The following is a 25,851-nucleotide window of genomic DNA, read 5'->3' as shown; positions in this document are numbered from 1 at the left end:
AGAGAGAGAGAGAGAGAGAGAGAGAGAGAGAGAGAGAGAGAGAGAGAGAGAGAGAGAGAGAGAGAGAGAGAGAGAGAGAGAGAGAGCTGCTGGGCATGAGAATGAAGCAGGATTGATGCCATCACAACAAGCGAGCCCTTCATACCGACATGACCTGACGACCTCGCGTAAATGACAAAGATCCAACAAGTAAATCTGTTTATAATCCAAGAACGTCGCTGAGCTTTAGCTTCCCGATGGCAGCAAGCTCTCCTGCCAATTTCGATGAGAGGAGAAATTCACTAACCAAGTACACACCGTCTTCTGTAACTCGGAGTCTCGGCATTCCAGCCTGCTGCAGCGTCCCGTCTCGGTATCTGTGCTCGTAGAAGCAACTGCAGTGCGAGCTCAGCGATAGGCAGCGGCAAAGCATGAAAGGCTAGTAACAAGAGGATTGACGGACATGTGACAGGAGGGAAGAAAGAGAGAAAGAGAAAAAGGGTTGTTTTCTGGGAAGAGGTCAATGTTGTGAAGTGTAGAGAGTTGCTGAAGATGGATGAAAACGAGGAGGTAGGAGTGGTGGTGTTGATGATCACCACAATCACAGAAGAAATTATCGCGATGATGATACTGGTGATGATAATGGTGATGATGGTGGTGATGACGATGACGATGACGATGACGATGACGACGATGATGATGTCAATATACAGAAACGATCAGATGAAAGGAGAGGGGAAACACAGGAGGACAAGAAGGACAACGGCCATCAATTCAAAGTAACTGTGATTGTGTTGGTGATGATGCTGACAGCGTTGGTAGTGAGGACGGAGATGGAGATGATTGTGGCGGCTAGCTGGATGTTTCAAGAACGAATGGGAAGAAAAAGGCAAGATGTCGTTGGAAGTATTGGTGGTAGGGGAGGTGGTATGGACATAGCGGGGACGACCCTTACCTGGTTCCGAACGGACATTCACCGGCTCCGAAGTTGAAGTGCTTGCAAGGAATCTTCTGGAGGCGCTCCCTGTAGCTCGCTACCACCGAGTCCTTCTCTTCCTGGTTGCGAGGGAAAAAGCTGCTCGGAATCACATAGAAGGAAACGCAACGACAGAGGGGACAAGATCGCTTCACGTTCTTCTCCAGAATGTTGACCGACCTCCATTCTCTGATGCAGCTGAGACAAAAGATATGATCACACCCCTCAAGCAGTCCAAACTGGCTCTGCTTGCCCACAACCGTCTCCATGCAGATCCCGCACTCCTTGCTGGTAGAGGCCATGATTTGTTCTCGTAGCAACCTCCTCTTTGCAAGATCTTCATCGGTCAGCAAGTCCTGGCTGCCCGCAACGATCGAAGAAGCATCGATCTCGGCATCGTTTAGGCCTCGTCGTGCAAACGCTGCATAGCTGAAACCATCTGGTAAAGAAGATCCAGCCTCCAGCGTGTTTGTTTCATCGTCGTCTGTTATTCCTATCAGAAAGCTTTCAGTTTCATAAGTCAGATCGTCTTCTGCATCTCCCAATGTGTTTTTATATGCTGAACATCCTTCCAGCTCGTCCGATCTCAGGGAGGCCTTAGCATGCACCGCATACCCCTCCGTGGGCTTCGGAATGAAGGCAACAGGAGCTGGTTTGGAGGCGGCCGGCTTCTTCTTCTTGACGATGAAGTGAGCATAAGGGCACGCGTCTCCTGCCACACATCCCCCGGTCTGAAAGAACTTGCATGGTGCCTTGCCCAGCACGTCCTTCTGCTGCAGGTACCTGGGGTCATGCGAGAACCGGCATGCTCTACCGGCGTTGCATCGTCCTTGGATGAAGAAACGGCAAGGAGGAGCCGTGTCCTGACCTGTGGCACTCTTCTCCATCCTACTCTAGCTGTGTATCGGCGGCGTTGGCAAAGATCGAGTGATAGGCCCTGACGCGGTTTGAGCGACAGACTGGACGCGCAGAGCAGAGAGGGAGTGGGCGGGGGGAGGGTGCAAGTTGAGTCAGGAATAGAAGAGATAGAGATCAGAAGAGGTCTGGTCTTACAGCAGAGGGAGGGGAGACGCAGGTTGGCAGGAAGGCACGAGAGGAGGGCAGGAGGGAGAAGGGAGGGAGCGGAGGGGAGCGGATGGGGGAAGGACCTGGCACGTTGGCAGGAGCAAGGAAGCAGTCCGCCTCAGAGTTTACTTTCAGTCTTCAACTGCGAAATCAGAGCCGGGAAGTCCGGTAAGCCCGGCCGAGAATAGGACCCCCCTTTATAATGCTTTGCTCGGTACAAACACACCCACCCCAATCTATTGAAGTGCTGTACCAACTCCTCTCTTGTTTATTACATATTCTATAATTTGAACTGAAATTTAAATACTATTAATTCTTTCACTATACATGGTACATGTAATTCCATTTGTAATTCCATTGGAGCAAGTTAGAAATCTAGTACAAATTATAATATGTTTTAATTAAATCTACAGAAAAGTTAATAATATGTTTTAAACCCGCGGTCAGTTCAAATGCTACCTTTTGCTGGAGAGGGGGGTGGGTGGATTTTCATGGTGAGGGGGTACAATCGGAAGGAGGTGGTACGACCACCGGTACGATGAATTGAAGATCTCTACCACCGTTCTCGGTAAATTCGCAGATCCTTCGAAGACTGGGGGTGCCCCTACCCACCCCTGGGAGGCCTTGACGGCAGACCGCAGCCGACAAATGAATTAGTGGAGATGGCAGGCAGGACCGAGGAGTCTCATGCACCAGCAATGTTGGTGGGAGGAGAGGGAATGCACAAGACAAGGAGAGCTCGCAAGATCGTCTTAAACATAAGAGAGATGCGCTCTAGATTGTTCTGAGTGAAAGGTCTTTTTCTTCCGTAACTGCTAAGCAATTCGAATGGTACTGAGAGATCTTGTTGAGGCGATGAGAGCGTCAGGAACTTTTAGGGTTGAAGGGGACGATGGTTTGATGATAGCAATCTATGAGAACTCTTCCCGAATTTCGGATAGCTGCAGACGTTATCACTTGGATCTTAACACGCTTTCTCCATGCAGTATGTCCGACACTTCCTTGCAGCATTGGCGAGAGGGTGTCGGCGCCTACAATGCTGGAGACGTGAAGAAAGGTTTTGCCTGTGCGAGATGGTTCAGCCTACTGACATCATTGAAGCTATTCAAGAGTTCAAGGCCGCGGTGCCATCCAAGGGAATCTTATTCAACCTGGGGGTATCCACTGCAAAGGTACCGAGGGCTGTAGGGCGGGATGCACACCTTGACTATGAAATCAGCTCGGTGACAACCAGGCGGCCATACGGCACTTTGATGAAGTCATCCGCCTGGATCCTAACCTAGCTGTTGCCTACCTCACCAGGTCAGATCTCTTTCGAACCAGCAGTTGCCCTCAACCACTTGTACGTCAGAGGGGCATGTAAGCACCATGAGCGCCTCTTCAACGAGGCTATTGCAGATTACGATCGAGCGATCTCGCTGATCTCCAACGGGTAGCTCATGCAGAGGAGCATGCGTCCTCCTCTAATCAACTGGCAACAGATCCTTATCGTTGGACTACAGTGGTGACGGTCTGCAATTCGAAATGAATCGGGTAGGCGAGGATAAAACCGTTGTCGGGGCTTGTACTGATCTAGTCATCACATCAGGTAGACTTGCTCTTCAACCGAGCCCTTGCCTTGAAGGAGATGGGGCGCATTCAGGAGGTATCGAACCTGATATCATGAAACGACAAGATACCATCGATAGCATTGTTAGCTCACTCATCAAAAGGCGCAAGAGGATGTGTCGCGTGCAAAGAAGATGATCGACCAGAGGACGAAGAACAGGTTAGGCACATGCCACAGTTGCCATGGCGTGCGCGACATCGGCTGATGCGTTTCTGCCTGGCAGACAGCCTGCGATCGAGAAGCTCAGCAATCAGTTGGAGAAACTTTCATTGAATGCTGGGGTGTGCCGAACATGGGGCAGAGGAAGAAATTTTTTCTGACTGTGATATGCTCAGAACAATGCTGCCCCAGCCCCTTCAAGTCACATGCCGCAACAGAGCATGCCGGGATCGACTTCGAATGGTGTCCCAGTGTCCTTGCAAATTCCTTTCTCCCAGGTGCGACGCGCCTTGTTGTGCATTTTTACAGCTCACAGAGTCCTTGATCAGCCACCCCCACAAGCGTATTCAACTCCAGCCGCACCTGAGAAGCAGGCGACTGTATGCCTGCTGGCCTGTCTTCGCCCTAGTAACCAGTAAGCAGCATGCCGCCCCTACACAGGTATCGATTCCTGTCCCAGCCCCAGCTCCTGCCTCGGTCCCAGCTCCTGCCCCAGCACCGCCAGCACCAGCACCCAGGTACTTGACCGGAGATTCTGTTCATGCGGTGAGATCTTGGATGGGCAGCTCTACAGAGAGCAAGTCCAGTGGCGCGAAGGGAATATTCTCCCTCGAACAACTCACAGGACACCCCCCGTTCCCTGATGGAGTGGATCCAACCAAAAGAGAGATGTACCTGTCGGATGAACAATTCCAGCAGGTTTGGTCGGAACTTGTTGGAGATCAAACTCAAAACTCTTTGTCAGGTGTTTGGCTGCTCGAAGGCTGATTTCCAGGGTATGCCGCAATGGAAGCGCGACGTAAGACTGATGACACATTGTTATCCCATGACGATGCGAACAGTTGCTCAAGAAGAAGAAGGGTCTTTTCTAAAACTGCCTCGAGCGCTTCCCTAGCAGCAGGTAGTTGCTGCTCTTCACTCCTGAACATACTACAACTCGACTCTCCTCTTGCTCGCCTAGAGTGTGACCTCCGTCATGGTGTGATGCTGTTATCTGGTTTGGTTTGGAAAACCCGTAGCTATTTTACTTCATTGAACTTACATAAACTTTATACACTTTTGAAACGCCAGCCTGGACCGGAGAACTCAGTGTGGCGGCAAGCAGCTGGGCTGGACGGCATAGAGCTGCAGTGCGGCGCCGGGCGGCCCCCGGGCCCGGCGTGTGACTGCGGCATCCTTGGACCCAACCGGCGGCCCCAGCCTTTACTCAAAGTTACTTAAGGTAAAAAGCCCACCCTCAGTATTCTTTACTCAAAGTTAAGTTAAAAATCAGTACAAAAGTATTCAGTTGGCTGGCCGGCAGGCTTTACCGACACCGTTACATACGGTTACATCGGTTGACGAAGAGATGAGATAAAGTCTACCCCAGTGCGGCGGTTAGCCGCGGCTGTCAAATGCAGTGAGCGAGAGGTAGGAAGACCCTTCCTCAAGGCTCCCTGCTCCAGAGGACTCCTCCTCCTCCTCCTCCTCCCCATCATCATCATCATCATCATCATCATCATCATCATCATCATCAGCTTTCTCATCTTCCTCCTGCAATCCCCGGTCATCCGCTCCACCTCGACCCCTCAAGCCCCTCTACCAACCTCATTGCAACTGTCTACATTCTTTGCTTGCTCCGACCGTGCCAGTCCCTTCACCATGACGCCTCCTCCTACCATAATCAAGTTATGATCTTGAGCCATTTCCAATCTGTAGTTGAACTTGGGATTGCTGTCGAAGAGTGGTTGCTCGCGCATAGCTGAAGGGTTGCTTTGTAGGCGTTGAAAAGGAGCTGGTAAGAACGCAAGAGCCATGAGCGCGCCTCAAGGTACTTTGAAGCCTGACTCCTGACGTTCAAGTGATAAGTTTTCGCCTTCAGAGGACCCAGCATTCATCAACGAGACCAAGGAGAAATGGAACCGCGTCAGGAATTCAGCTATCACCTTCTTGGCACTCAGGACAGAAAAATATCTCGCACTGAAACAAGCTCGACGAGCTCGACTTGTGGAATGTGTCTTGTACATCGGTTTCACCATCATCTTCTCCTACGTCATCATAGCAGCTCGAGACACCTCCAAGGCTTTCAACCATGCACAAGGAGTCAGAGAATATCTCATAGGGACTGAAATCCCTTCGCTCCCTGGCAAGACGTTCGATACTGTTGCAACCATATCCGAGCTCTGGTTCTGGATCAATGAAGTACTTGTGGAGAGGGTCATTTGGTCCCAGGGGAACGACCTCAGGTACCCGATCCTGGGGAACAACCAGTTCATCGGCCCCATTCGCATCCGACAGGCTCGGGTGATGGAACTTCAGTGCAAGATGCCACCGGCCCTGGCGTACCGGGGTTCGAACTGCTACAACGAATACTCAGACGCTACCATGGAGAGGAGGAAGAATCCTCCAGGGACCTCGTGGCCGCTGTATGGAGAGTGCGCAAGGATGTCACCGACTCTGACGGACTGTCGCAACTGGACTTCGTACAACCCCGGGTACGGGTGGGTGCCTATCGACTCGTTTGCTGGGACAACGTACGGGGGTGGAGGGTACGAGGTCGAGTTGCCAGTCAGGAAGTCGGACACACTGCTGCTCCTGAAAGACATGCAGAAATATGAGTGGCTGAATGACAACTTCACGAGGGCTGTGTTCTTTGAGTTCGTCCTGTACAACCCCAACTCCAACTTGTTCCTCAGCACCCTGCTGGCTGTTGAAATCCCGCCGAGTGGTGGGATGGTTCCTTCCACAGCCTTGCGCGTGGTCGACCTCTATCCTCAAGGTCGCAAGAGCTCGCAGGTACGAAGAGACCCGACGGCATCCATTCTTCTCATCCTTTCTGCAGCAAGCGACGGCGCTCTTCTACCTTGTTTTCGGCATGGTGATCGTGATGACCGTAGCAGAGATCCTTATGGTCCTCAAGCACGGGAGGGACTTTCTCAAGGACGGCTACAACCTCATCACAGTCATCAACATCATCTTCTTCTTCATCGTTTACATCCTTGACCTCAACTCCCTTACGACTTCCTCCAAGATTCTGTCCAAGACTTCCAACGTGGTAAGACCCGCCGGTTCTCTCATCGCAAACTTGTGATGAAGCAAAACAGAACGACCCTGCAATTGCGGTGAAGATCCACCAGACCGCCTACATTGCAAAGCTCGTCTACAACTTCAACGCTTTCAACGCTTTCTTGGCCTGGTTGAGATGCTTGAAGGTAACCCTTCCCTCCTTCCTTTCTTTGTTTCCTCCTCCCTCCTCTTCTTCCTTTCCTCCTCTCTTCTTCATTGCCTTCCCTCGTTCCTTCTCTTCTCTTCACTCTCTTCTTTTCCTTCCCTCTCTCTCCTCCTCTCTCCCCCACCTAGCTCCTCTTCTCCTGACTGCACCCTAACAGTACATGGACCTTATCTCTGACCGCACTGAGAGGATCACTGCTACGCTCTCTGCATGCGCCTCCAGGTCCCCCTGAGCTTTGCCAGTCGCCTCCTCTGACCTTCCTTGACCCTCAGCGTCGCTGCCCTTCTCGTCATCTTCGGCATCTTCTACGGTCTGCCCTGGCTGCCCCTCCCCTACTCCTCTTGACTTTCACTCCCAGCCGGCTTCTCCATCGCCTTCTTTGCCGCCTTCGGGCAGGACCTCTACCGCTTCCGCACCATGGGCATGACATGCCTTTCCCTCTTCGACATCCTGATGGGAGGAGGGAATTTACAAGAACTTGTCCAGTACAACAAGGTGAGATGCCCGCAACTCGGGCTCACCCCTGACGAGAATGATCAGGTGCTGGGGCCTCTTCTCTTTGTCAGCTTCGTCGTGCTCATGGCTCTGGTCCTCCTCAACATGTTCCTCGCCATCATCGTGCAGACCTACAGGTCTGAAGAGCCTCTGCTGTATCAAGAGGCTGGTGCGTGACAAGTGTGGCTATAGCCATGTTTGTGAGAGGATGGAGAAAGATCAGTCGGAAGTTTCGTCGTCGGTAAACAAGCTCTGCTCCTCATCTCGCCCCCTTCTTTTATCCTCTGCGCTTGCCTTCTCCTCGTTTCTTCACGTCCCATGTTCCTCCCCTCCCCTACTCTGCCTCTCCTCCCCTCTCCTCCCCTCTCCTCCCCTCCCCTCCCCCTCTTCTTCTCCCTCCTCTTCTCGTCCCCCCCTCCCCTACCCTCCCCTACCCTCATCTAAGCTGTCTCCTACTTCAGGTCCGATGGGTAGCAAGAAAGGGCGCCAGGAGCTTGCTCAAGATGATCTTCGGAAGCGGCAAGAAGAAGAACGTCGTCGAGAAACAGAAGGTCTCGTGACTCGCGCGCTCATTTGCGGAGGGTCACATGATTCTCTGCTCTAGGACGACTCGCTCCTCAACGAGTCGGAGCTCCGCATCATCTGGGAGACAGACCACGACGCGTTCGAGGTCGGGGACATGTGCTTCCCTCGAGGAGGAGGATAGGCGAGAGGGGGGGAGACGGTGGAGGGCAGGAGGTAGTGGCGGAGAGAAGGAGGTAGTAGCAGAGAGAAGGAGGAGGAGGAGGAGGAGGAGGAGGTGTTTGACATTGTTCCTAACAGGTCATGGGCATCTCGCGGTTGTCACAATTCCTGGACATTGCGGACACAACAGGAGAGAACGAGATGGTCAGCCAACTAAGCTCCTCCCTCCTCCCTCCTCCCTCCTCCCTCCTCCCTCCTCCCTCCTCCCTCCTCCCTCCTCCCTCCTCCACTCCCGTGCTCACATGAGCTTGCAGGAGCTCTCGGCAGTCCAGGATCACGACAAGAAGCTGGACGGCAACCAGGACCAGGGCACCAACGAGGAGGTGGAGGGAAGCGCTGGGGCAACCTCGTCCTGACGCATGCATGGCAGATCTCGCACCTGCTGATGAAGCTGCTGGAGAGGACAAGCGCGGTCATGCTCGAGCAGAAGAAGCTCCGAGGAATCGTGGAAGGCTCCCGCCCGACCTCCCGGGTGGCGAACGCGAAACCATGAGGGTCGGAATCGAGCTTGAACGCTGCTGTCATCATTGCCACACTATGATGATGACGTTGACGATGATGATGTTGTTGATGTTCTTGTCGTCGTTATTGTCATCATGCACACAACATACCAAGGCTCCACAAGTGAGGCCAGCTCCTGTCTTCGAGGGATCGCATGAGAATCTCTTGTACGTTGTTGTGATCTTAGCGAGTTCACTCTGTATAACTTGAAATAACTTACTCGTTACCTACTCCCTCCTCTGTGTATGAAACTGTATATCGCCCTCTCCCTCCTCCCCCCCCTTGCAATCGTCGGCTATCATTGTATCTCTTACCTCCTCCTCCTCCTCCTCCTGTTGCTGCCATTCTTCTCCCCTCAAAGCTCTCCATCTTCATCTCTTTCACACCCTCACACGTTGAGGACGAGATATAACGCGGCTCTTTCAGCTTCCCTCCCTTCCTCCCCTCCCTTCCTTGTCCTCCTCCCTTCTCCTCCTCTCCTCATCCATCCGTCGTCTCCCTTACAGCGCGTCTCGAAGAGACTTCATCGCGGACAATTGATTGTTGGCGTCTCGGATGATTTTCTCCCCGGCGCTGACAAGGCTGAGGCAGTCGGGCTGATAAACATCGAGTGAGGTCAAATAAAAACGGGCAAGCCTCTACCTCCATAAGGGTCTCTAGCTTCTTGCTACCATCAGAGTCCCTCAAAGACGCCAACCCAAACAGACCGATCTTCTCTGTTGAGGTCAACTGCAAACGAGTCAAACTATTGGCACTCGTGAACGTAATTGTCATCGTCAGCACCACAACCCTCGTCATCGTGGTTGTCATCATCATCATCAACATCATCATCATCAACATCATCATCATCATCATCAACATCATCATCATCATCATCATCATCATCATCATCATCATCATCTCTATCATCTCATTACCACCACCATCACCACAATAACCATCATTTCCATTCACAACAACAGCTGCTGCTGCACCTCTTGCCCCTCCTCCTCCAACAGGCTGCAAATCCAGCATGCATCTTCCACAACCGACACGCTCTGTAGCTCTGCCCTCCTCTCATCTCCTTCTCCAGCTTCACCCCTGCCCCAACACAGACTCAGCAGACATATGGAGGACGCAAACTCTACCTTGAGTCCAGCGAAAGCTCGCTTCTCAGCCTCTTGCAGTTGTTGAGAGCATCGAGTAGCGAGGGGTCGACTTGACTGTCCTCTCCCTGCGTTATCATGACCGTGTCTGTGGTGTTGGCAGCAAGGAAAGGCTCCTTCTGAAACACTTCATGAACGCGGACCCTCCTGCAAGGTACGATGGTAACCATGACATCAAAGTTTGCAAACAACACAATAACATTTCTGACAAAACATTCATCACAACCATCTCGAACATTTCTCCACACACGTGATCACCGTCCAAACTTCTGTACATTGATGATAAAGTCAAAGACATCACATAGACAAACACTCTCATCTCGGTACAACAACCCTCCTCCTCACCTCAGCCCAGCAACTTCGGCCCTGATGCTGTCAGATCGCTCTCCATACTTGTTGCGATGAATACTCGGAGACGTCGACAGTACCTTGAGAAGAACTCCGAACTCACACAGTGCGAATCTTCTCTCCGCCTGCCACGTCACCTTTGTCAGCCTCTCAGCAGGAGCAGGACAAGATAACGAACGAGTGCAGCTGGGTCGACGACAACATGGCACAAGTAGCCGTCCTTGACCCTCATCGCTGTGTTGAGCACCTCAATGTTGTTCTGATCGTAGACGTGGATCTGTTTCTTCTGCCCGGGGAGGATGAGCCGGTCCGGCAGCACGGAGATGCAGGGCATGGCAGCTGACAAACAATCATCGTCATGCTCCCTGTCAGTTCCCTCTCTTGCTCGGACCTGAAGGGAGGGTGTTTTCCCTCTTGCTCGGTCGGAGGGAAATGCTCACCTCGTCGCTGTCTCCCGTGCAGCAGCGAGTAGTCACCCTTGTGCTTGCTGTCCTGCAAGTGTAAGGTCGCCGCCCGGCAGATGGACCAGTAGCGGGCAGGGAGTTCAACACGAAGCTGTCCGTCATCTCTGAGAAGAAGGCGGCAAGGACCAGAGATGAGACGGGCAATCGGCAGTGCGGCATGGTGGAAATAACGTTGAAGGGCCTGTTTGCTGGGGGGAATAAAAGTCAATGCTAGGAAGGGCTTAATATACCGCCTTAATACTCCTCATCTCTTTCGTGCTCTCCTCCTTCCCTCTTGGGTTTTCATCTATCTTCTCAACTTCTCCTCCCCTCTCCCTTCACTCCCTCCACTCCATTCCGACTTCCTATCCTTCCTATCCTTCCTTTCCTCTCCTCTACCTCCTCTACCTCCTCTACCTCCTCTACCTCCTCTACCTCCTCTACCTCCTCTACCTCTCTACCTCTCTCCTCCTCTCCTCCTCTCCTCTCTTCGTCTCCTCCATTGGGTTAGGACGCTCCTGCAACATGCCTTTCCTCACCCCCCACCCCTTCAAACTTTGACCCTACCCTTCAAATTTCATTCAGACTACCCACATTCTTCCAGGATCCAATTAACCCCCCACCCCTCTTTGCAAGGGGAGTCGGGGCACATGAAGAAGGGATACAAGTGAATGAGGGGGATGAAATTTTCCTCCAGCATCACAAACATGCTTACGCTAGCACGGCTCCTGGCGGTGGGGATGGTGGGGAGGCTGAGCGGAGGAGGAATGAACATGGCGATGGCGGATCGTTGCTCCATCGAGGATGCCGTAGGAATGAGGGCAGTCAACGCCATGAAAGGAGCGTTTGTTGCCGATGCAGCGTCGATGGGCCTGCATTGGATCTACGACGCAAACAAGATTAAAGAGCTGACTGGCAAGGATGGCGCCCAGCAGAAAGACGCTGCCTTCTTCGAGCCTCCTAGCTGTCCGTTCTATAGCTACAAGTCCGGTCAGTTCAGCCCCTACGGAGCAGAGTGTATGGGCGTGCTGCAAGGCTTGACCTCTGTTGAGCCTTTTGATCCTCAAACGTTTTCCGAAGGATATGCCAAGTACCTCAAGGCGTATTCAGGAAGGCTGAATCATGCTAGCAAAGAGCTCATTGCGAACATAGAGCAGGGCAAGAAATTTCCTGCATGTGGAGCCGACGACGCGCAAGCAAACTCGTTGGTCAAGGTCCCTGTGGCCGTCGCGAGGTTTCTGGGCGAAGACAACTGGCCAGCGAGGGTGGAGGAGGTGATCCGATCTCACCAGAACAACGACGTTGCCGTGATGTATGGCATCGCAAGCGCTCACATACTGCATCGTATCCTCACGACAGGGGGCACTCCCAGGGAAGCCGTAGAGTGGGCCTCCAACGACTCGTCCCCGCTTGCTAACGAGGCGCGGCTGAAGCTGCGGGAAGCCATAAGCTATGCTGCTGCTCACGACGCAGTCGAGGCTGCCTCCCACTGGGGCAGCAGCTGCCGGCTCCCTGGCGCGTTCCTCGTCTCCGTCCACGTGATGCTCAACTCCAAGACGTACCAAGAAGCGATCCGCACAAACATCATGGCGAGTGGCGATCAGTGTTCCCGTGGGTGCTTCATAGGAGCTTGCATGGCTGCAGCTAGTGGAGGCGAATCCATCCCCCCATCCTGGGTGGTAAAGGTGGATGATTTTGACGATGTTGCAAACCTCTCCGACAAGCTCATGAAGTGCGGGAAGGCGCACTAGTGAGGGGGGACGAGAACTTTGACGACTGCATTAGCTGTGTAGGCTGTGAGTGGACTTGTTGTAAAGCGACATGTAGAATGTTGTCTCGGGAATCCGTTAAACTCTTGGACAACTTCTTGGACAGGGCCCTCAGGTCGTTGAACCCCGGCTGATTGTGCCCACGTTTTTCATCAGTCGCTCAATCGAATCTTGTACAATCGCTCAACAACCTTGAAACGATAAGTGGACATGGAGAACTACATGTATAGAGCGCTCCTTGGTTCCACCATGTTCTTGGTACTGTTGTCGTGGGCCAGCCTTTCACCCATTATACGTGTCCTGGCCCTTACATCAACTATTTACAATCATACGTAGACCTTTCGAATCTTGAACCATACTTTCAATTGGCATTGGAATTTACTCGTATCACTATTTTACATGCTAGTCTACAAATTTTCTGGTCGGCCAAGTTTCCGGCTCGTTAGTTTCCTCGTCGTGGAATGCTTGGCAGCTCCGCAAGCTCGCCTAGGTGCCTCTGCTCCATCCTCTTCTGCACCAGCGCGATGGAGTTAGCCAGGCACGAGAGTCTCCGTCGCTTGTCCAGGGAGAAGCTCTTCCATGTCTCGGGGCTGAGGCTGAAGGGGGGCGGGGGAGGGCAGGAGGAGCAGGAGGAGCAGGAGGAGCAGGAGGAGCAGGAGGAGCAGGAGGAGCAGGAGGAGCAGGAGGAGCAGGAAGGAGTGTCGAGCATGGGCGATGGATGTCGACCGTCGGAGTCACTACAGGAGAGAAAAAGGGTCAGGATGCCCGTAGTAAACTGAAACTCTATCCGGAAGAAACGTTGCTTGTTTGGGACTTGCCCACGTGCCTGGAGGACTGTCAGCAACAGAGTCATGTGACTCCAGCCTTACAGACAGCCTCACTCAATCTTCAACGGTTCCAGAATGCCGGGCGGCCAGAGGCCGGCAGGCAGTACTCAGTGAGTAGCAAAAAGCAACAGCACTGTGTACACTTAACTTGGCAAGGCCTAGTCAATTCAAGTTTCTATAGTAGCAAGTTGGCGCGGCCGCCCGGCACTGTCCGCAAGCCGCTTGCGGACAAGCCTGAACTTTCGAACCCGGGCCCGGGTTCGAAAGTTCTTTACGCAAGCCCGGCTGTAGTTCAACACCGGGTCGTTCACAGGCTGCGGCCCGGGTCACGGGTTCAACGGGTGACTGCCGTTTGGCCTGTGCGACTCAGTGTCACGAGTCAGGGTCAAGCCTCCTCGGGCCTCAGATGATGACGATCGGACTCTCCTGATTGTCCTCGTCACTGATTTTGAACTTAAGTTGGCCGCCACCGCCGGGCTCCGGGGACGGTCCCGCCCCGGCGGCCGCGGCGCAGCCGGCGGGCCGGGCCCGGGCCGGGCAGCGACCCGCGGCGGGCCGGCCGCGGTCCGATCGGGTCACAGTCAGGGTGACGGGCCGGCACCGTGCCCGGCAACGGCCGCGGGCGTGACTTGCCGCCCGGCGGCGTTCGGAGTCCGAAGTTCAAGACCGTCCGACGGTTTCGGAACTAGCCTGGCATAGCTCCCGGACAGTTTCCCGCCTTGCGGCGCCGGGCCCGGCCCGCCGCCGCTCACCGTCACCGTCACGGGTGACGGTAGTACTACGTACGGTCCGGGAGCCGCTGCCAGCCGGAGCCGCGGCGCGGCCCAACGTGACTCGGACCTTACTTACGGTACTACGGTACGGTACCGGACCGTACTACGGTACGGTACCGGACCGGACTCCGGGCCGGACTGGCGGCAGGATCGGACCGTACGGACTCGTAGTACTACCGGGTACCGTCAGTGACCGATCGGACTGACTCGGCGTTCAACGGTTCCGCCGATTCGCCGCGCGGCCGGCCCTGGATCATGTTGTCGGACCGTACCGCCGTGCCGTGGCAGCCGCTCGCTCGCCGGACGGTGCCCCCGGCGGTCGCCGCGCCGCCTCAGCATACGTACGGTGACTGACGCCGCCCGGCCGCCGTGAGTGGCGCCGAGTCAGCTGAGTCAGTCGTACGGTACGGTCGGACAGCGAGTCTCAGTCCGGGTCACTGACGCCGTGACGGGACGGTACGTGACTGAGTCACGGTACGACCGTAGTACTTTAGTACCGTCGACGGTACCGGAGTACCTTCGCAGTACTGTATGCCGCGCCTGCCAGCCGCGGCCGCGCCGCAGTCAGTGGGTCATGTCACGTTTATTGCTGACGGCCGCGGGACCGGGAAGATTCCCTAGAGCCGCAGTTACCCGGTGCCCACGTGATCAACCCTTCGCATTTTTTATTTGTTCATTTTACTAGGTACTAGAGGGAAGATCGGAAAGTTGAGTGAAACTCCTACGGAGGACTTTACCGATGAAGGCGGCAGAACGGTAAGTTATGCTGACATGCTGACGGCCCCCTCTCTTAAAAGTCATCGTTTCATTACAAAGAGAGTTGTTTTCGTATTTTTGGGCCCGTGCCTTGTAGTATTTCATCCCTGATTTCATCCCTGATTTCATCCCTTCCTTGGCTCGATAACTGGCAGACTTTCTCTCTTCACAACTTCAACGAACATGTCTCCTTCACAAGCCACGACGATGCCCTCCCATCGCGCCCTCAATTCCATCGACGCTCCTTCCTGCTCCTCCTGCCCTCCCCCGCCCCCCTTCAGCCTCAGCCCCGAGACATGGAAGAGCTTCTCCCTGGATAAGCGACGGAGACTCTCGTGCCTGGCTAACTCCATCGCGCTGGTGCAGAAGAGGATGGAGCAGAGGCACCTAGGCGAGCTTGCGGAGCTGCCAAGCATTTCACGACGAGCCAGCAGGGCGCACTGAAGAAAAGCAATTTGGACGTTCGTTGAGCAAACAATTCTGTAAATTAGCAAAATTACCACTCGAAAGAAGAGAAAAATAAAGAAGAATACAATCTACAATGGTCTCTATACAATGGGATGTTTAGTTCAATTATTTGGGGAAGCCAGGTAGGGGAAGGAGGGACATGCGCGAAGAGCTGGTCCACATATGGAGCAGAAGTTTGCAGGGAAGAGATGACACACACAGAATCAGAAATGACAAGTTGCTACAGTTCGTGAACTGACAACGAAGCTGTACTGCCCTCCTCATTGTTTAAGTGTGTTTAGATTAACAACAACATCCTAACTCCATGGCTTGAGCAACGAAGGTCACACGTTCAAATCTTCATTGCTGAATTTCATGCTTCAACCAACCAGTCGATCATGCAAGACAATGTCAACGTTTTTCTTTATTGTCAAGCAGTCTGACCGAAGGAGACTTCAATGAGTATATGTACATCAACTCTTGTTGTCCATCTAGAGTTCACTATACAAGCAGTCAGGGCACTTCTAATGTCCTGTTAAAAGGTCGCTGGCAGTCAGACTGGACGAGGCTCATAGTGCGATGGTTGGAAGGATAGGCAAGTAGTTCCGGTTCGTGCAAGCTAGGCAGTCAGTCAGGTCAACCATGCAAGAGGATCTGAGAACGCAACACAGCATTACCAGGGATGCACAGGTCATACCCGACTTCGAGCGCATTCATGTCAGCGATGTAAGGATTCACTTCCATCAGGTTCAGAATTGTAGTCCTGAATTTGACTGCAGGACACGGTCAAGGACACAAGCAGCAGTCGCAATCGAGACAAGAGATCGAGAAGGGAGAAGAGACTTACTGGCAACGTTTAGAAGGGTGTCCCCCGTCTTAACAGTGTAGTTGACCCCCAGATGAATCACTGCGAAACTAGACGTCAGAACAACCTCGGAAACTCCAGGAGATTTCACCTTGCGCGTCCTGAATGAAGAGATTCGGATCTGGAGAGATGAAGCTGTTCATATTCCACAGACGTCGCCAGTTCAGACTTCCAAGATATGCACGAGAAATCTGAGCACGATATCAACTTGGAAGGGAGTATGAATGGAAGTTTCTTGCCGCTAGAAAGGTATCTCCTGTCCTTGCTACATACTTGCAGAGCGGAACACGGAATACTACACACCGTGTGCTGCTTGCCTGTTAGAATAGAAAGTCAGCAGCAGACAACGAAGAACGCTAGCATGAGGTTTTTGCCTCGATAGGAGCTGAGGTGCACTTCAAGCAAGCAACAAGCGTTTGACCCTCGAGGCCACGGCGCGCGTAGAAAGCCAGCATCTTGGAGGATGGCGGGTAAAGATCAAGAGTGCCGTCGGGCAAGATGCGCGGGTAATTCATGTCTGGATGGAGCTCTATGACAGATGTGTCGTTGAGGGAGGGAGAATTCTGCTCCGGATACGGATGACTTGTCAAAGACACAAGCTGCATCGATGAAAGATGTCAGACTAGACAGCTGCCTGACACTTAAAGGAAGAGAAAACGTCACCGTGATGCTTGTAGGATAGTTCGAGTTGCATGTGAACTGTACCTGCTGGCTGGTGCCCAGCAACACTTCATACTCCTGTGAGCAAGCTAAAGTTACGATCGTTCATGATGCAATCATTGTCATGTCGAAGGCACCATGGTATCATTGACGGGACTCTGCCATGAGACGACGGAAGAGGCGACAGAAATGTTCAAGTACACTGTTCGGTCTAAATTTGGAAAGTAAATCCCAGCCTGCCAGGGTCGTCAGGAACAAAATTTTCTTCACTCGCTCTCACCGTATGAATGTAACCAGCAGCAAAACTTCTTGGAGTCCAAATGAGATCGATCGGCCCTGAGCCTGAAGCTTGCATCCCTATCGGCAGTCCAGGGTCTTTGCTGATTGAGACTGCAGTGGAGTTTACGGTGATAGTGATGGTCTGTCCCACGAAGAGGGGGTAGCTCAGGTTGTAAGAGTTGGCTGCATACATGTTGAAGGTCGGTACGAAAGACTTTGACTGGCAGTATCCCGCAAGGCAAACATTCATGCAATCTGGCTCGTTCAAGAAAAGCTCATCGATCCCTGGTACGGTGCAGCTCCAGTAACTATATATGGGATGGACGCTCAATTGGATGTCGCCATCTCCAGAAGCAAGGGATGCGACTGAAACGAGCAGCATCAACCTTACTAGATGGAATGCAGCCATTGTGCTTCCACTCTTGCAGACCATCCTTTCTCAGAACGCAGGAAGTGAGACCACCTGAGAGCAGCGGACCAAGACAGATCCCTCCTTCTCACCTCACCTCTCCTCTCCTCTCCTCTCCTCTCCTCTCCTCTCCTGAGCTGTCTTGTTCTGCCTTGTCCTCTCCTCTCCTCACTTGCTCTCCCTCTCTCTCTACGCACGTCCCCTCTTATCCCAGGTCGCAGCCAAACAGCATGGCGACCCCTCGCTCGAAACAACTTCACTCAACAATTCGTTACAAATGAAACAGAATCTGAACTTCGATAACGGTCTGTAACGCATCTTTCGTGCATGGTCAAAGAGGGGGTCGAATTCTGATGTAAAGGGTGGTAGGGGTGGTATAAGCGAATTCTTTGCGCCATGATCAGAGGAAGCGGCAACCTGTCCTTTGCCACGGCCATGGCGCTGCTGATGCTTATGGAGCTTGTGGTAGGAGCCTCCTGCTTTGTCCTCAAGCCTCAACATCTTCCGAGCTCATCAGGACGAAGCACCTTGGTCTGCTACAAGGCACGGAATGCAGGAGATTTCATGTCTGCCCGCACAGTCTTCATGCAGAGCGAGAACAGACGCGGCATGCTCAAGGGAGCGCTCTCATCGCTGCTTGCTCCTCTCCTGGGTATTTCGGTTGCCGTAAGCGACTCGCTGGCTGCTGCCCCAACAGGTGGTAGCATTGCGGTGGTCGGAGCCAGCGGTGGGACCGGTAAGGAGTGTGTCAACGCACTTGTCCGACGAGGAATCCCTGTCCGTGCAATCATCCGGGCGAAGACGAACAGCAAGGGGAAGGATTTTGTGCTGGAGGGGGACAGCTCGCTGGTATCTGAGGTGATTGGGGACATTACGTCTCCCGATACCCTCCGCGATTCCTTGAAAGGTTGCAAGGCGCTCATCTTTGCCGCCAGTGCATCGAAGAAAGGAGGAGACCCTAAACAGGTGGACTATCAGGGCCTCTTGAACTGTGCTCAGCTGTGCATCGACCAGAACATCGAAAGACTCGTTGTGGTCAGCTCTGGCGCTGTGTCCAGACCGGATTCCGCTGTGTACAAATTTCTCAACTTGTTCGGATCCATCATGTACTGGAAGATCCAAGGCGAGAATGAGATGAAAGGCATGTACAAATCAGCAAGGGAGAAGAATCCGTCGTTTGCATGCTCCTACACCATCGTTCGTCCCGGTGGCTTGACTGAGGGCGCTGCACTAGGGGTCAGCTCCGTGGAACTGAACCAGGGGGATACGAAATCGGGGAGGATCGCGCGCGCTGACGTGGCGGAGATCTGTGTTGAGAGCATTTTTAGCAAGGATGCGGCAGACACGACCTTCGAGTGCTACTACAAAGACACCGCAAAGCCATTGGAGGGAGTTGGTCTATCCAACCTGTTCAAGAAGAAGACGTCCGACACTGAAGCTCAGAGTATCATGACGGGAAAGGAGCGGCAGGCCGACTCGTGGCCCAAGCTCTTTGCGGGCCTTGACAAGGACGTGTAGGCCTCCATCCCAACTTTAGCCTTGCAGCTGAGCCTTGTCGAACCTCAACATGCCATGATGAATGATTGAACTGAGGTGACCCCTAACTTGTGCCGGTTTCCAAGTTTCAGTAATAAATGGTTAATCGCCCAGCGCCTCGCTCAGAAACGCCGGGTCATCTGCCGCGCTCCTCGCCCCTCTCCCAGTCACTTGATGATTCCAATTCGGACGAGGGCCGGTCCGCAGGCTGGCAGCTGAGTGCCAGCCCGGCCTGTGACCTGCCCCGGGCCAGTCCGAGGGGCCCGCCCGTCACGGGCGCCGTATAGGGCCGGGCCGCCGGGCCGCCGTTCGTGCCGTGAGCCTCCGGGCTGACTCTCAAGCAGTTACTACTAGTGACTGCCAGTGCCGCGGCACTGAGGGCAACCGTTGCCTGAGCCATTCGGCCCTTGAATCCGATGATCCGACCGGCCACCCGGCCGGCCGGCGCCGTGCCGTCCGTCACCGGCCAGTGTGTGCCATCCGATCCCGACTGAGTCCGGGAACTTCCGACCGGACGGCCGGAAGTCATGCCGGGCCCGCCGCCGGGGCCGCGCGGCCTTCGGAAGACTCGGCGGTAGTAAACCCGGTGACCCATCATGCTGGCACCTCAGCCGGGCGGCGGCGCAGCCTGGGCGCCCCCAGCTGGGGGGCGATGGACACCGTCACGTGACTCCACCCGGGACCGTGCGGCGTAAACAGGACTGAATTGAAAAGGTTTGTGGGACTCGCGCTGTCATAAAATGAGGGGGTAGGGGTAGTGCTTGTACCGGGTATGTTTCATGTGATTGATAGAGGCAGTATAGGGTACGGTTCCAACCATAATTCAAGGGGTGGGGTAGGGGGTAGGGGAAACCTCTATTTAAAACCAGGGCTGGCAGCTGGAGGGCAGACCAACATGGGAGGACCATGCTATGTGATGAACGAAGAGGGCAAGCTCGAGAGCGGCCCATCATGCACAGACAACTTCCAAGTGGTGAAGTTTGTCTACGAGGGGGATGAGTGGCACTCTGTCGAGCAGTGCTTCCAGGCAGTGAAGTACGAGGGTCCGATCCGGGAGATGATCCGATCGACCCTGCCTGAGGGCTCGAAGTCCGAGTACATGTACGGCATTGATGTATGGAGACTCGGCCAAAAGTATGGCCAGGAGAGGAGGCCTGATTGGAAAGAGGTGAAGGTGGAGATTATGTATAAGATCAACCATGCAAAGTACTTGCAAAACCCCGAGTTGCAAGAACAACTCGCCTCTACGGGGGAAGGGTTGATCTGGGGTGAAGCCAGTACCGATAACTGGCAGATCTGGAACAGCATTATCCAGATGCAACTCCGAAAGGAGATTGTTGAGGGGAAACTCGAGCAAGGTCCTCTCGAGGGCGAACCGCTCAAAGAGGCCTTGCGTGGGTACCTTCAGGTGCTGTACCAGTATGACTTGGTTGATTCCATGGAGTATGTTTAAACCCATGAGATATGTCCTCGCCACGAAGAGTGTGGTTGGTGGATACTCTGATACAAAAACACCTTAAAATGATAAGACTTTAAAAAAATAAGAATTAGAACAATTAAAATGAATAAAAACTGATAAAATCGCTTTCTGTTGGCCCCATTCAGCAAAAAAGTCATAGCTACCACGAGTAAGAAGTCGAAGGATTAGAAAAGAATCGAATTCGGTAGGACTCTGACAAAACCAGTAGACTTGAGCAGGGCATGTATCAAGCGTTCCACGCACAAATGACAGAAACGAGGTAGGAATAACATGTACCTACCAAAGAACATGACAGTTCTGATCCAAAATGCTCTCACACATGAATCGGAGAGACAGGAATGCTTTTTCATTTTCATAATAATTCACAAGTGCTCAGCAGAAAAACACTACCATGTATCGTTGGACCATCCTGGAAGATGACATCTTGTGCAACGCATGATCATGAATCGATTACATCAGGCAAGAACATCGCTACCTTCCTCCACCTTCTGCAAGAATAACTCCAGGCATGCAGCCTTTAGACAGCTGATGTACATACTTCCTTTGATCCTGTTCGAGAACAGTCTCAAACCACAGGTTTGGAGGCGTAAATGAAAATTCATGCTCTAACTCACCTTCTTATCCAAGGAAAGTCCTACGCCAATGCATTTTTTTATTTCTCCAGAAGATCCACTCCCCGCCTTTGAAAACATCACATTCATCAAGCAAAAGCGAGTGCTGCGGTCAAATTCTTCTTCAACATTCAACTCGTTTCTCGTCCAGCGGCATTGCACATGATAGAATTGTCATACACTTAATCACCTGACAGAATCCAAGCAGATGAGCTTTCAACCATCTCTCACCATAATACTGCATGCAATACATCAGTCTCCCCACTTCTTCGAATTGTAGTCGATAATCGGAGGAAACATTTACATTGAAGGAGCAGTGCATTGCGCAAACAAGGTGGAGAAGTGCGAGCACGAGGAAGCCTCCTGCATATCACCTGAGAGCTGTACTCATGGAAGCTGTCATCGTCCGGCAACGAGTGCAGCATCATCGCATGGGCGAACATCTGCTCCGCTTCTCACTGCATGCACTATTCCTGGCGCTGTGGTCGTTCGAAACCGTTATAACTTAACCGTATGAAACGTTCACATAACGGTTCTGGTGGAGGTGTAGTGGAGAGCCGCCTCAGAGGGGTCTCTAGAGAGATTTTCAAGTCATGGGGTGGGGTAGATTTAGGAACACAGAGGGTGGGGGTAGTATACTCAGGACTAAAGTAGGGTACTTGAAAAGAAAACAAGTAGGGTCCCCACCGGTTCTTGGTCGGACACCAGTGGGGTGGGTCATGGGGGTAGGGGTGACAAGAAGCGGGGGAATGGTGAATTTGTGCGGTGGGAATGAGACGATGGAAGGGACAGGGGGGGAGTGAGTGAGAGGACAAGTGGCAGTGGGATTGCAAGAGCAGATCGTAGGACAAGGAGGAGGAGGAAGACAAGAAGGAGGAAGTAGGAGCGGGGGAAGGAGAGGCAGAATTGGAGTCTGAGGAGGCAGGGGAAATGCAGATGTCACGGTACGAGCGCCAGTCAAAGGGATCTTCTGCATCATCTTAAAGATTTTGGACCAGCGGAAAGATGAGAAAAAGGAGATAGAAAATAAAGGCGAGGACAGAGGAGGCGGGGTGTGGTCTTGGCGAAAGAGACGGAGACGAGAGAAAACAGTTCAACCTATCACGTGTGTAATTCATCTCATTGCCTGATATTGGTTAGAGAGGCTGAATTTAGGTCAAGTTGTAGCATTTGGATACAACTGGATGTATGTAGGACGTTCAAGGAGCAGCAATCGACTATCTGTGTAGCACAGGACCAATTCTTCCTAGTCACGAGTCGCTGTGGGTGATTTAAAGAATTCCGCAGGTTCATGAGAGCATAAGTCAAGTTCACCTGATCGCCTTGAATCATCGCTGAAGATGGCAAAGGTGACGTTGAGTTGTCTCTGTTTACTTTCTTTCTCGATTCCCTTCGGTCTCGTTGTGTCCTTGACTTGGTACTTTCGGATCGTATTGGTGCTCAATCGTGCGACAGGTTTCTGTTCGCCGGTATGCGGCCATGTCGGATGAGATTGAGCAGCTTGACGTAGAGCTGAATGAGCTCCTCTCGAGCGTCAGGAACGATATTGAGGTGACATGTACACTCTCGTGATGTTTGTAATCGACATCGCAGGGCCTCGAATGGGATCCCAAGAAATCGGCGATGTCGGGGATGGAGAAGAAGGAAGAAATTTTGAGATTGAAGAACCAACTCGATAAGGCCAAGGGAATCTTTCAGAACTATAAAGCAAGACTTCCCCCATCGGGGTATCCCAATCTAACAGTTTTGCAGGTGGAAATGAGAGAACTAGATAGGGATGAATTGAGGAAGTATGAAGGCTCGGCGCGGAAACATCAGACCACCCTAGACGAACTGAACAGAAACCTGAATTATGCGAAATCTGTGAGATGATGGGGATGGATGTGTACGGACGATAATCTCTTGCTCGCAGCTTGTAGAGAAGGCTGAGCTGATGGGGGATAAAGGTCAGAACCCTCCCTCGGCTGCCGATGGGAAGTAAGTGTTGGGAAAGCAAGCCCGGCTGTCGCTGATTGCTTGCAATGCAGAAACGCGAAGGAACTGATAGAGATGGCCAAGCAAACTCAAGCCACGGATGTTGAGGTGACGCTTGTACCGCAGAATCTCCTTTATCATGTGAACCGTTTCTTCTTTGTCGGCCAGGCCATGATGAGGATGCAAAGAATGATTAACGAGAGTGAAGAGACGGGCATGGAGACGAACATCAAGCTGAAGACACAGGTGAGAATTTTTCAGGCCAAATCTTGCTTTCATACAAGGCCTCCTACCCTTTTGTTTCGTTTGTCAAGGTTTCGTTTGCAGACTGAGCAGCTGAAGAACATTCATGCTGATGTTCATACGGTGTCATCGAGGATGAAAACAGCCGAGAAGCTTGTGAATCAGATCGGACGACGACTCGCGACTGACAAGCTCATTGCATGCATCATCCTCATTCTGGTTCTTTTCATCTCCTCCTCCTCTTCTTCTCATCTCACACTCGTTCCAGCTGCTCCTGATCTTGGCCATCGTGGTGGTGAAGGCGCTCGGATTAGATCAGAAAGGCTCCACCAAGGTGAAGAGCTTGAGCTCTAGTTTGTCTGTGACTTGGAGTCGCAGGTGGTTGGAGCCGGGGGATATGTGTACTACGTGGACTGTTCCTTCCCTATGAATGCTTATTTGGCGCAATGCCGATCTGAAGCACAGGCCACTCCTGCCCCTCCTCCTCCTCCTCCTCCTCCTCCTCCTCCTCCTCCTCCTCCTCCTGCCTCTTCAGGTTGGATGTAGACGTGGCTAGCAGGAAAGGACGCTGACAAGAATTTTCTCACCGCAGGAGCAGGGCCAAGGCAACAAATGTTACAGCTGGCAGACAGAATGTTTCAAAGGAAGTTGGAAGCAGAAAAAGCTCAATAATGAATATTCAAATACGTCACTCTCTCGACCTCCGTCCTATCTGTCACCGCCGTTTCTATCCCTTTTCCTACCGTCCTTCGCCCCCTGTTGTCTCCGTCTTCCCTCCACCATTCACTCTCCTCAGGTCCCTTCCTGCAGTAAGAGCAACACACTGACTCTACAAGAAACCTCCACCACATCGCAGGAAGGCACAGATTTGTGATCAGATTTCGTTAAGAAGCATTGTTATTAGTAGTCCATCCCGTTCCTCTCCATGACAGGCTTCTCCCTCCACAGCCCAGCAGTGAGTTGCTTCCAGCTCTGCCCCAGCAGGTCGTCACTGCCATCGGCTAGCGAGCCATCTGCATGTCTCTTCCACAACCCCCTGGTTAACTCGCTCCACGGCCTCTCCTGCTTCCCGTCCCCCGTCACGGGGTCAGTCGCAAAGTCGATCTCGCTCATGCACTGAGAGAATTCTGGATCTGAAGGGTACCTGCGAGCAGCCGAGTGAGTTGGGGCGAAGCAGAGGGTTGAAAGACGGAGAAAATGCAAGCGAGCTCGAAAGGTGGGAGGAGAATGGGATGGGAGAGGAAGGGGGAAAGAGGAGAGAGGAGAGAGGAGAGAAGAGAGAGGAGAAAGAGGGGAACGAGAGGTCCTCACTTGCTATAGCAGTAAAACCTCTTGTCGTCCCATGGTCGCCTCCCAGACAGTGTCGGCAGCATGTTATCAACCTCCCTGCTCACACTCTCCATGTGCTCTTGAATGCTTCCCGACGTTAGATTCCCTCGGTTCTTTGTGTACCAGAACTCAGGAGAAGGGTCGCCCTCTGCCTCAGTCACGATGCTCTCGAGCATGCCGCAGTCCTTGTGGGAGCTGATCAACCCCGTCTCCCCGCACTCATAGGACGGGATATCATACTCGACGTTGAAGTCCTTCAGGTCGTCGAAACTGTTGATCCCCAGCCTCTTGAGAGCATGAACATACTGACTTCCTACCGTGGGGAAGCCTTTCTTCTCCCAGAAATCCGACGAGTCTCCTCCCTGGTGTGTCAGCCAATGCCGAAATTCCGCGCGCTCCCACCCGTTCCTCTTGTTCAGTCTGTTGGGCTCGTCGTTCACCGAGTAGAGCCCATGAGATCCGTAGCCCTTCCCATATCGCTTCCCATCGCCATGCTTGAGGGCAAACTCGTTAGCCCACAGCTGGTAGCTTCCCTTCCCCGCACGAAGCCATGGGTCATGCCTCGGATTGTAAGTGGGAAGAGAGTCTTTGAGAGGTTCAACGTTCAAAGATGCAGCGAGGTGGCCGTTGAGAGGTTCCTGAAAGAGAGCAGAGGGATTCCGAGACCTATGTTGCCATGCCAAGAAGCAGAGCAGAGCTGTACCGGCAGCAGACAGGAGCAGGAGAGTTGTTTTGTGGATGTTGATATTGAATCTCCTTCGATCTGAATTGACTGGGTTGAGGGGGGTGAGAGGGTTGAGCATCTGAGATATTTTCCTCCAAATCTTCTTCTCCTTCCTCTACCTCTACCTTTTCCTCTTCTTCTACCTGTTCCTCTTGCTCTTGCTCTTCCTCTTCCTCTTCACTTGCTCGCCATCGTCCCAGCGTCTCTTCGTAGCCAAATTTTTCAGTCAAGTATGCCTGAGGCAGACCGTTATATTTACCGTTGTAGAATTGCAAGCCGCCCCTTCGCCATGTTCTTCTTCCCAGGTTCAACGTAGTCCTCGTTCTCCCTCCCTCTCCTCCCTCCCTCTCCTCTCCTCTACGATTAATGACTGAGATGATAGGTGGATGCATGAAGATATCTGAGGATATGGAGAGATACAGGTAAATATATACTTATATTTACATATAAATGATAGTCATATCAATAGATATATATATACAACCGTAATAAGA

General features: G+C 52.7%; 12 protein-coding genes across 12 annotated transcripts; 7 read left to right on the top strand and 5 right to left on the bottom strand.

Annotated features, from left to right (window-relative positions):
• Window positions 1–199: 199 nt before the first annotated feature.
• Window positions 200–2,092, bottom strand: GUITHDRAFT_165317 (hypothetical protein; the record flags this gene model as incomplete). Its single annotated transcript, XM_005824992.1, has 3 exons — window positions 935–2,092; window positions 298–374; window positions 200–252 (listed from the first exon to the last, which is right to left on the bottom strand). The coding sequence occupies exons 1-3, from the start codon at window positions 1,840–1,842 to the stop codon at window positions 200–202; spliced, it is 1,038 nt and encodes a 345-aa protein (XP_005825049.1). The 5' UTR covers window positions 1,843–2,092.
• Window positions 2,093–2,682: 590 nt separating this feature from the next.
• GUITHDRAFT_165316 (hypothetical protein) lies at window positions 2,683–4,850 on the top strand (the record flags this gene model as incomplete). The annotated part of the gene is made up of 15 exons (XM_005824991.1): window positions 2,683–2,724; window positions 3,029–3,077; window positions 3,122–3,192; window positions 3,240–3,322; window positions 3,372–3,452; window positions 3,502–3,553; window positions 3,609–3,665; window positions 3,733–3,788; window positions 3,853–3,910; window positions 3,965–4,066; window positions 4,118–4,168; window positions 4,212–4,306; window positions 4,355–4,487; window positions 4,534–4,587; window positions 4,631–4,850. The coding sequence occupies 15 exons, from the start codon at window positions 2,683–2,685 to the stop codon at window positions 4,658–4,660; spliced, it is 1,014 nt and encodes a 337-aa protein (XP_005825048.1). The 3' UTR covers window positions 4,661–4,850.
• A 732-nt stretch (window positions 4,851–5,582) lies between these two features.
• Window positions 5,583–8,731, top strand: GUITHDRAFT_115828 (hypothetical protein; the record flags this gene model as incomplete). Its single annotated transcript, XM_005824990.1, has 14 exons — window positions 5,583–5,598; window positions 5,650–6,563; window positions 6,610–6,822; window positions 6,872–6,979; window positions 7,157–7,221; window positions 7,272–7,309; window positions 7,358–7,494; window positions 7,540–7,631; window positions 7,687–7,735; window positions 7,956–8,045; window positions 8,099–8,164; window positions 8,317–8,382; window positions 8,493–8,561; window positions 8,609–8,731. 14 exons carry the CDS (start codon window positions 5,583–5,585, stop codon window positions 8,729–8,731), a joined length of 2,046 nt encoding a protein of 681 aa, XP_005825047.1.
• A 522-nt stretch (window positions 8,732–9,253) lies between these two features.
• On the bottom strand, window positions 9,254–10,856 carry GUITHDRAFT_165315 (hypothetical protein; the record flags this gene model as incomplete). Its single annotated transcript, XM_005824989.1, has 7 exons — window positions 9,254–9,335; window positions 9,382–9,468; window positions 9,714–9,819; window positions 9,867–10,031; window positions 10,230–10,357; window positions 10,411–10,571; window positions 10,624–10,856. Coding segments are annotated over 7 exons (961 nt in total), but the record flags the coding sequence as incomplete, so codon positions are not given.
• Window positions 10,857–11,448: 592 nt separating this feature from the next.
• Window positions 11,449–12,426, top strand: GUITHDRAFT_77494 (hypothetical protein; the record flags this gene model as incomplete). The annotated part of the gene is made up of 1 exon (XM_005824988.1): window positions 11,449–12,426. The coding sequence occupies one exon, from the start codon at window positions 11,449–11,451 to the stop codon at window positions 12,424–12,426; it is 978 nt and encodes a 325-aa protein (XP_005825045.1).
• Window positions 12,427–14,950: 2,524 nt separating this feature from the next.
• Window positions 14,951–15,338, top strand: GUITHDRAFT_154804 (hypothetical protein). The gene has a single exon (XM_005824987.1). The coding sequence runs from the start codon at window positions 15,008–15,010 to the stop codon at window positions 15,242–15,244; it is 237 nt and encodes a 78-aa protein (XP_005825044.1). The 5' UTR covers window positions 14,951–15,007; the 3' UTR covers window positions 15,245–15,338.
• A 478-nt stretch (window positions 15,339–15,816) lies between these two features.
• Window positions 15,817–17,331, bottom strand: GUITHDRAFT_165314 (hypothetical protein; the record flags this gene model as incomplete). The annotated part of the gene is made up of 9 exons (XM_005824986.1): window positions 17,053–17,331; window positions 16,910–17,008; window positions 16,818–16,850; window positions 16,534–16,711; window positions 16,386–16,429; window positions 16,204–16,303; window positions 16,095–16,154; window positions 15,925–16,020; window positions 15,817–15,866 (listed from the first exon to the last, which is right to left on the bottom strand). The coding sequence occupies exons 1-9, from the start codon at window positions 17,299–17,301 to the stop codon at window positions 15,817–15,819; spliced, it is 909 nt and encodes a 302-aa protein (XP_005825043.1). The 5' UTR covers window positions 17,302–17,331.
• A 738-nt stretch (window positions 17,332–18,069) lies between these two features.
• GUITHDRAFT_89487 (hypothetical protein) lies at window positions 18,070–19,108 on the top strand (the record flags this gene model as incomplete). Its single annotated transcript, XM_005824985.1, has 1 exon — window positions 18,070–19,108. One exon carries the CDS (start codon window positions 18,070–18,072, stop codon window positions 18,976–18,978), a length of 909 nt encoding a protein of 302 aa, XP_005825042.1. The 3' UTR covers window positions 18,979–19,108.
• Window positions 19,109–19,887: 779 nt separating this feature from the next.
• Window positions 19,888–20,581, top strand: GUITHDRAFT_154803 (hypothetical protein). The gene has a single exon (XM_005824984.1). The coding sequence runs from the start codon at window positions 19,892–19,894 to the stop codon at window positions 20,447–20,449; it is 558 nt and encodes a 185-aa protein (XP_005825041.1). The 5' UTR covers window positions 19,888–19,891; the 3' UTR covers window positions 20,450–20,581.
• Window positions 20,582–20,801: 220 nt separating this feature from the next.
• GUITHDRAFT_154802 (hypothetical protein) lies at window positions 20,802–21,549 on the bottom strand. The gene is made up of 5 exons (XM_005824983.1): window positions 21,462–21,549; window positions 21,278–21,325; window positions 21,091–21,156; window positions 20,952–21,025; window positions 20,802–20,899 (listed from the first exon to the last, which is right to left on the bottom strand). Exons 1-5 carry the CDS (start codon window positions 21,510–21,512, stop codon window positions 20,863–20,865), a joined length of 276 nt encoding a protein of 91 aa, XP_005825040.1. The 5' UTR covers window positions 21,513–21,549; the 3' UTR covers window positions 20,802–20,862.
• An 878-nt stretch (window positions 21,550–22,427) lies between these two features.
• On the top strand, window positions 22,428–23,994 carry GUITHDRAFT_165311 (hypothetical protein; the record flags this gene model as incomplete). Its single annotated transcript, XM_005824982.1, has 10 exons — window positions 22,428–22,436; window positions 22,543–22,638; window positions 22,681–22,950; window positions 23,000–23,064; window positions 23,115–23,169; window positions 23,230–23,307; window positions 23,389–23,523; window positions 23,573–23,638; window positions 23,683–23,800; window positions 23,894–23,994. 10 exons carry the CDS (start codon window positions 22,428–22,430, stop codon window positions 23,974–23,976), a joined length of 975 nt encoding a protein of 324 aa, XP_005825039.1. The 3' UTR covers window positions 23,977–23,994.
• An 850-nt stretch (window positions 23,995–24,844) lies between these two features.
• On the bottom strand, window positions 24,845–25,560 carry GUITHDRAFT_154800 (hypothetical protein; the record flags this gene model as incomplete). Its single annotated transcript, XM_005824981.1, has 1 exon — window positions 24,845–25,560. A coding segment is annotated over exon 1 (490 nt), but the record flags the coding sequence as incomplete, so codon positions are not given.
• Between the last annotated feature and the right edge of the window lie 291 nt (window positions 25,561–25,851).

The sequence above is a fragment of the Guillardia theta genome (assembly GCF_000315625.1).
Source record: "Guillardia theta CCMP2712 unplaced genomic scaffold GUITHscaffold_88, whole genome shotgun sequence".
In the NCBI taxonomy this organism is placed as follows: Eukaryota; class Cryptophyceae; order Pyrenomonadales; family Geminigeraceae; genus Guillardia; species Guillardia theta.
The sequence above is the reverse complement of the archived record's forward strand: the minus strand, read 5'-3'. Positions and strand labels throughout refer to the sequence as shown.

What these genes read in the sequence shown, in the direction of transcription:
- GUITHDRAFT_154804 (XM_005824987.1), top strand. Translation starts at nt 15,008, where the DNA reads ATGCCCTCCCATCGCGCCCTCAATTCCATCGACGCTCCTTCCTGCTCC.
- GUITHDRAFT_154803 (XM_005824984.1), top strand. Translation starts at nt 19,892, where the DNA reads ATGGGAGGACCATGCTATGTGATGAACGAAGAGGGCAAGCTCGAGAGC.
- GUITHDRAFT_154802 (XM_005824983.1), bottom strand. Translation starts at nt 21,512, where the DNA reads ATGCTGCACTCGTTGCCGGACGATGACAGCTTCCATGAGTACAGCTCT. An exon ending in GACTTTCCTTGGATAAGAAG is followed by an intron (nt 21,026 to 21,090) that starts GTGAGTTAGAGC and finishes GTTCTCGAACAG; the next exon opens with GATCAAAGGAAGTATGTACA. An exon ending in CTTGCAGAAGGTGGAGGAAG is followed by an intron (nt 20,900 to 20,951) that starts GTAGCGATGTTC and finishes GCGTTGCACAAG; the next exon opens with ATGTCATCTTCCAGGATGGT.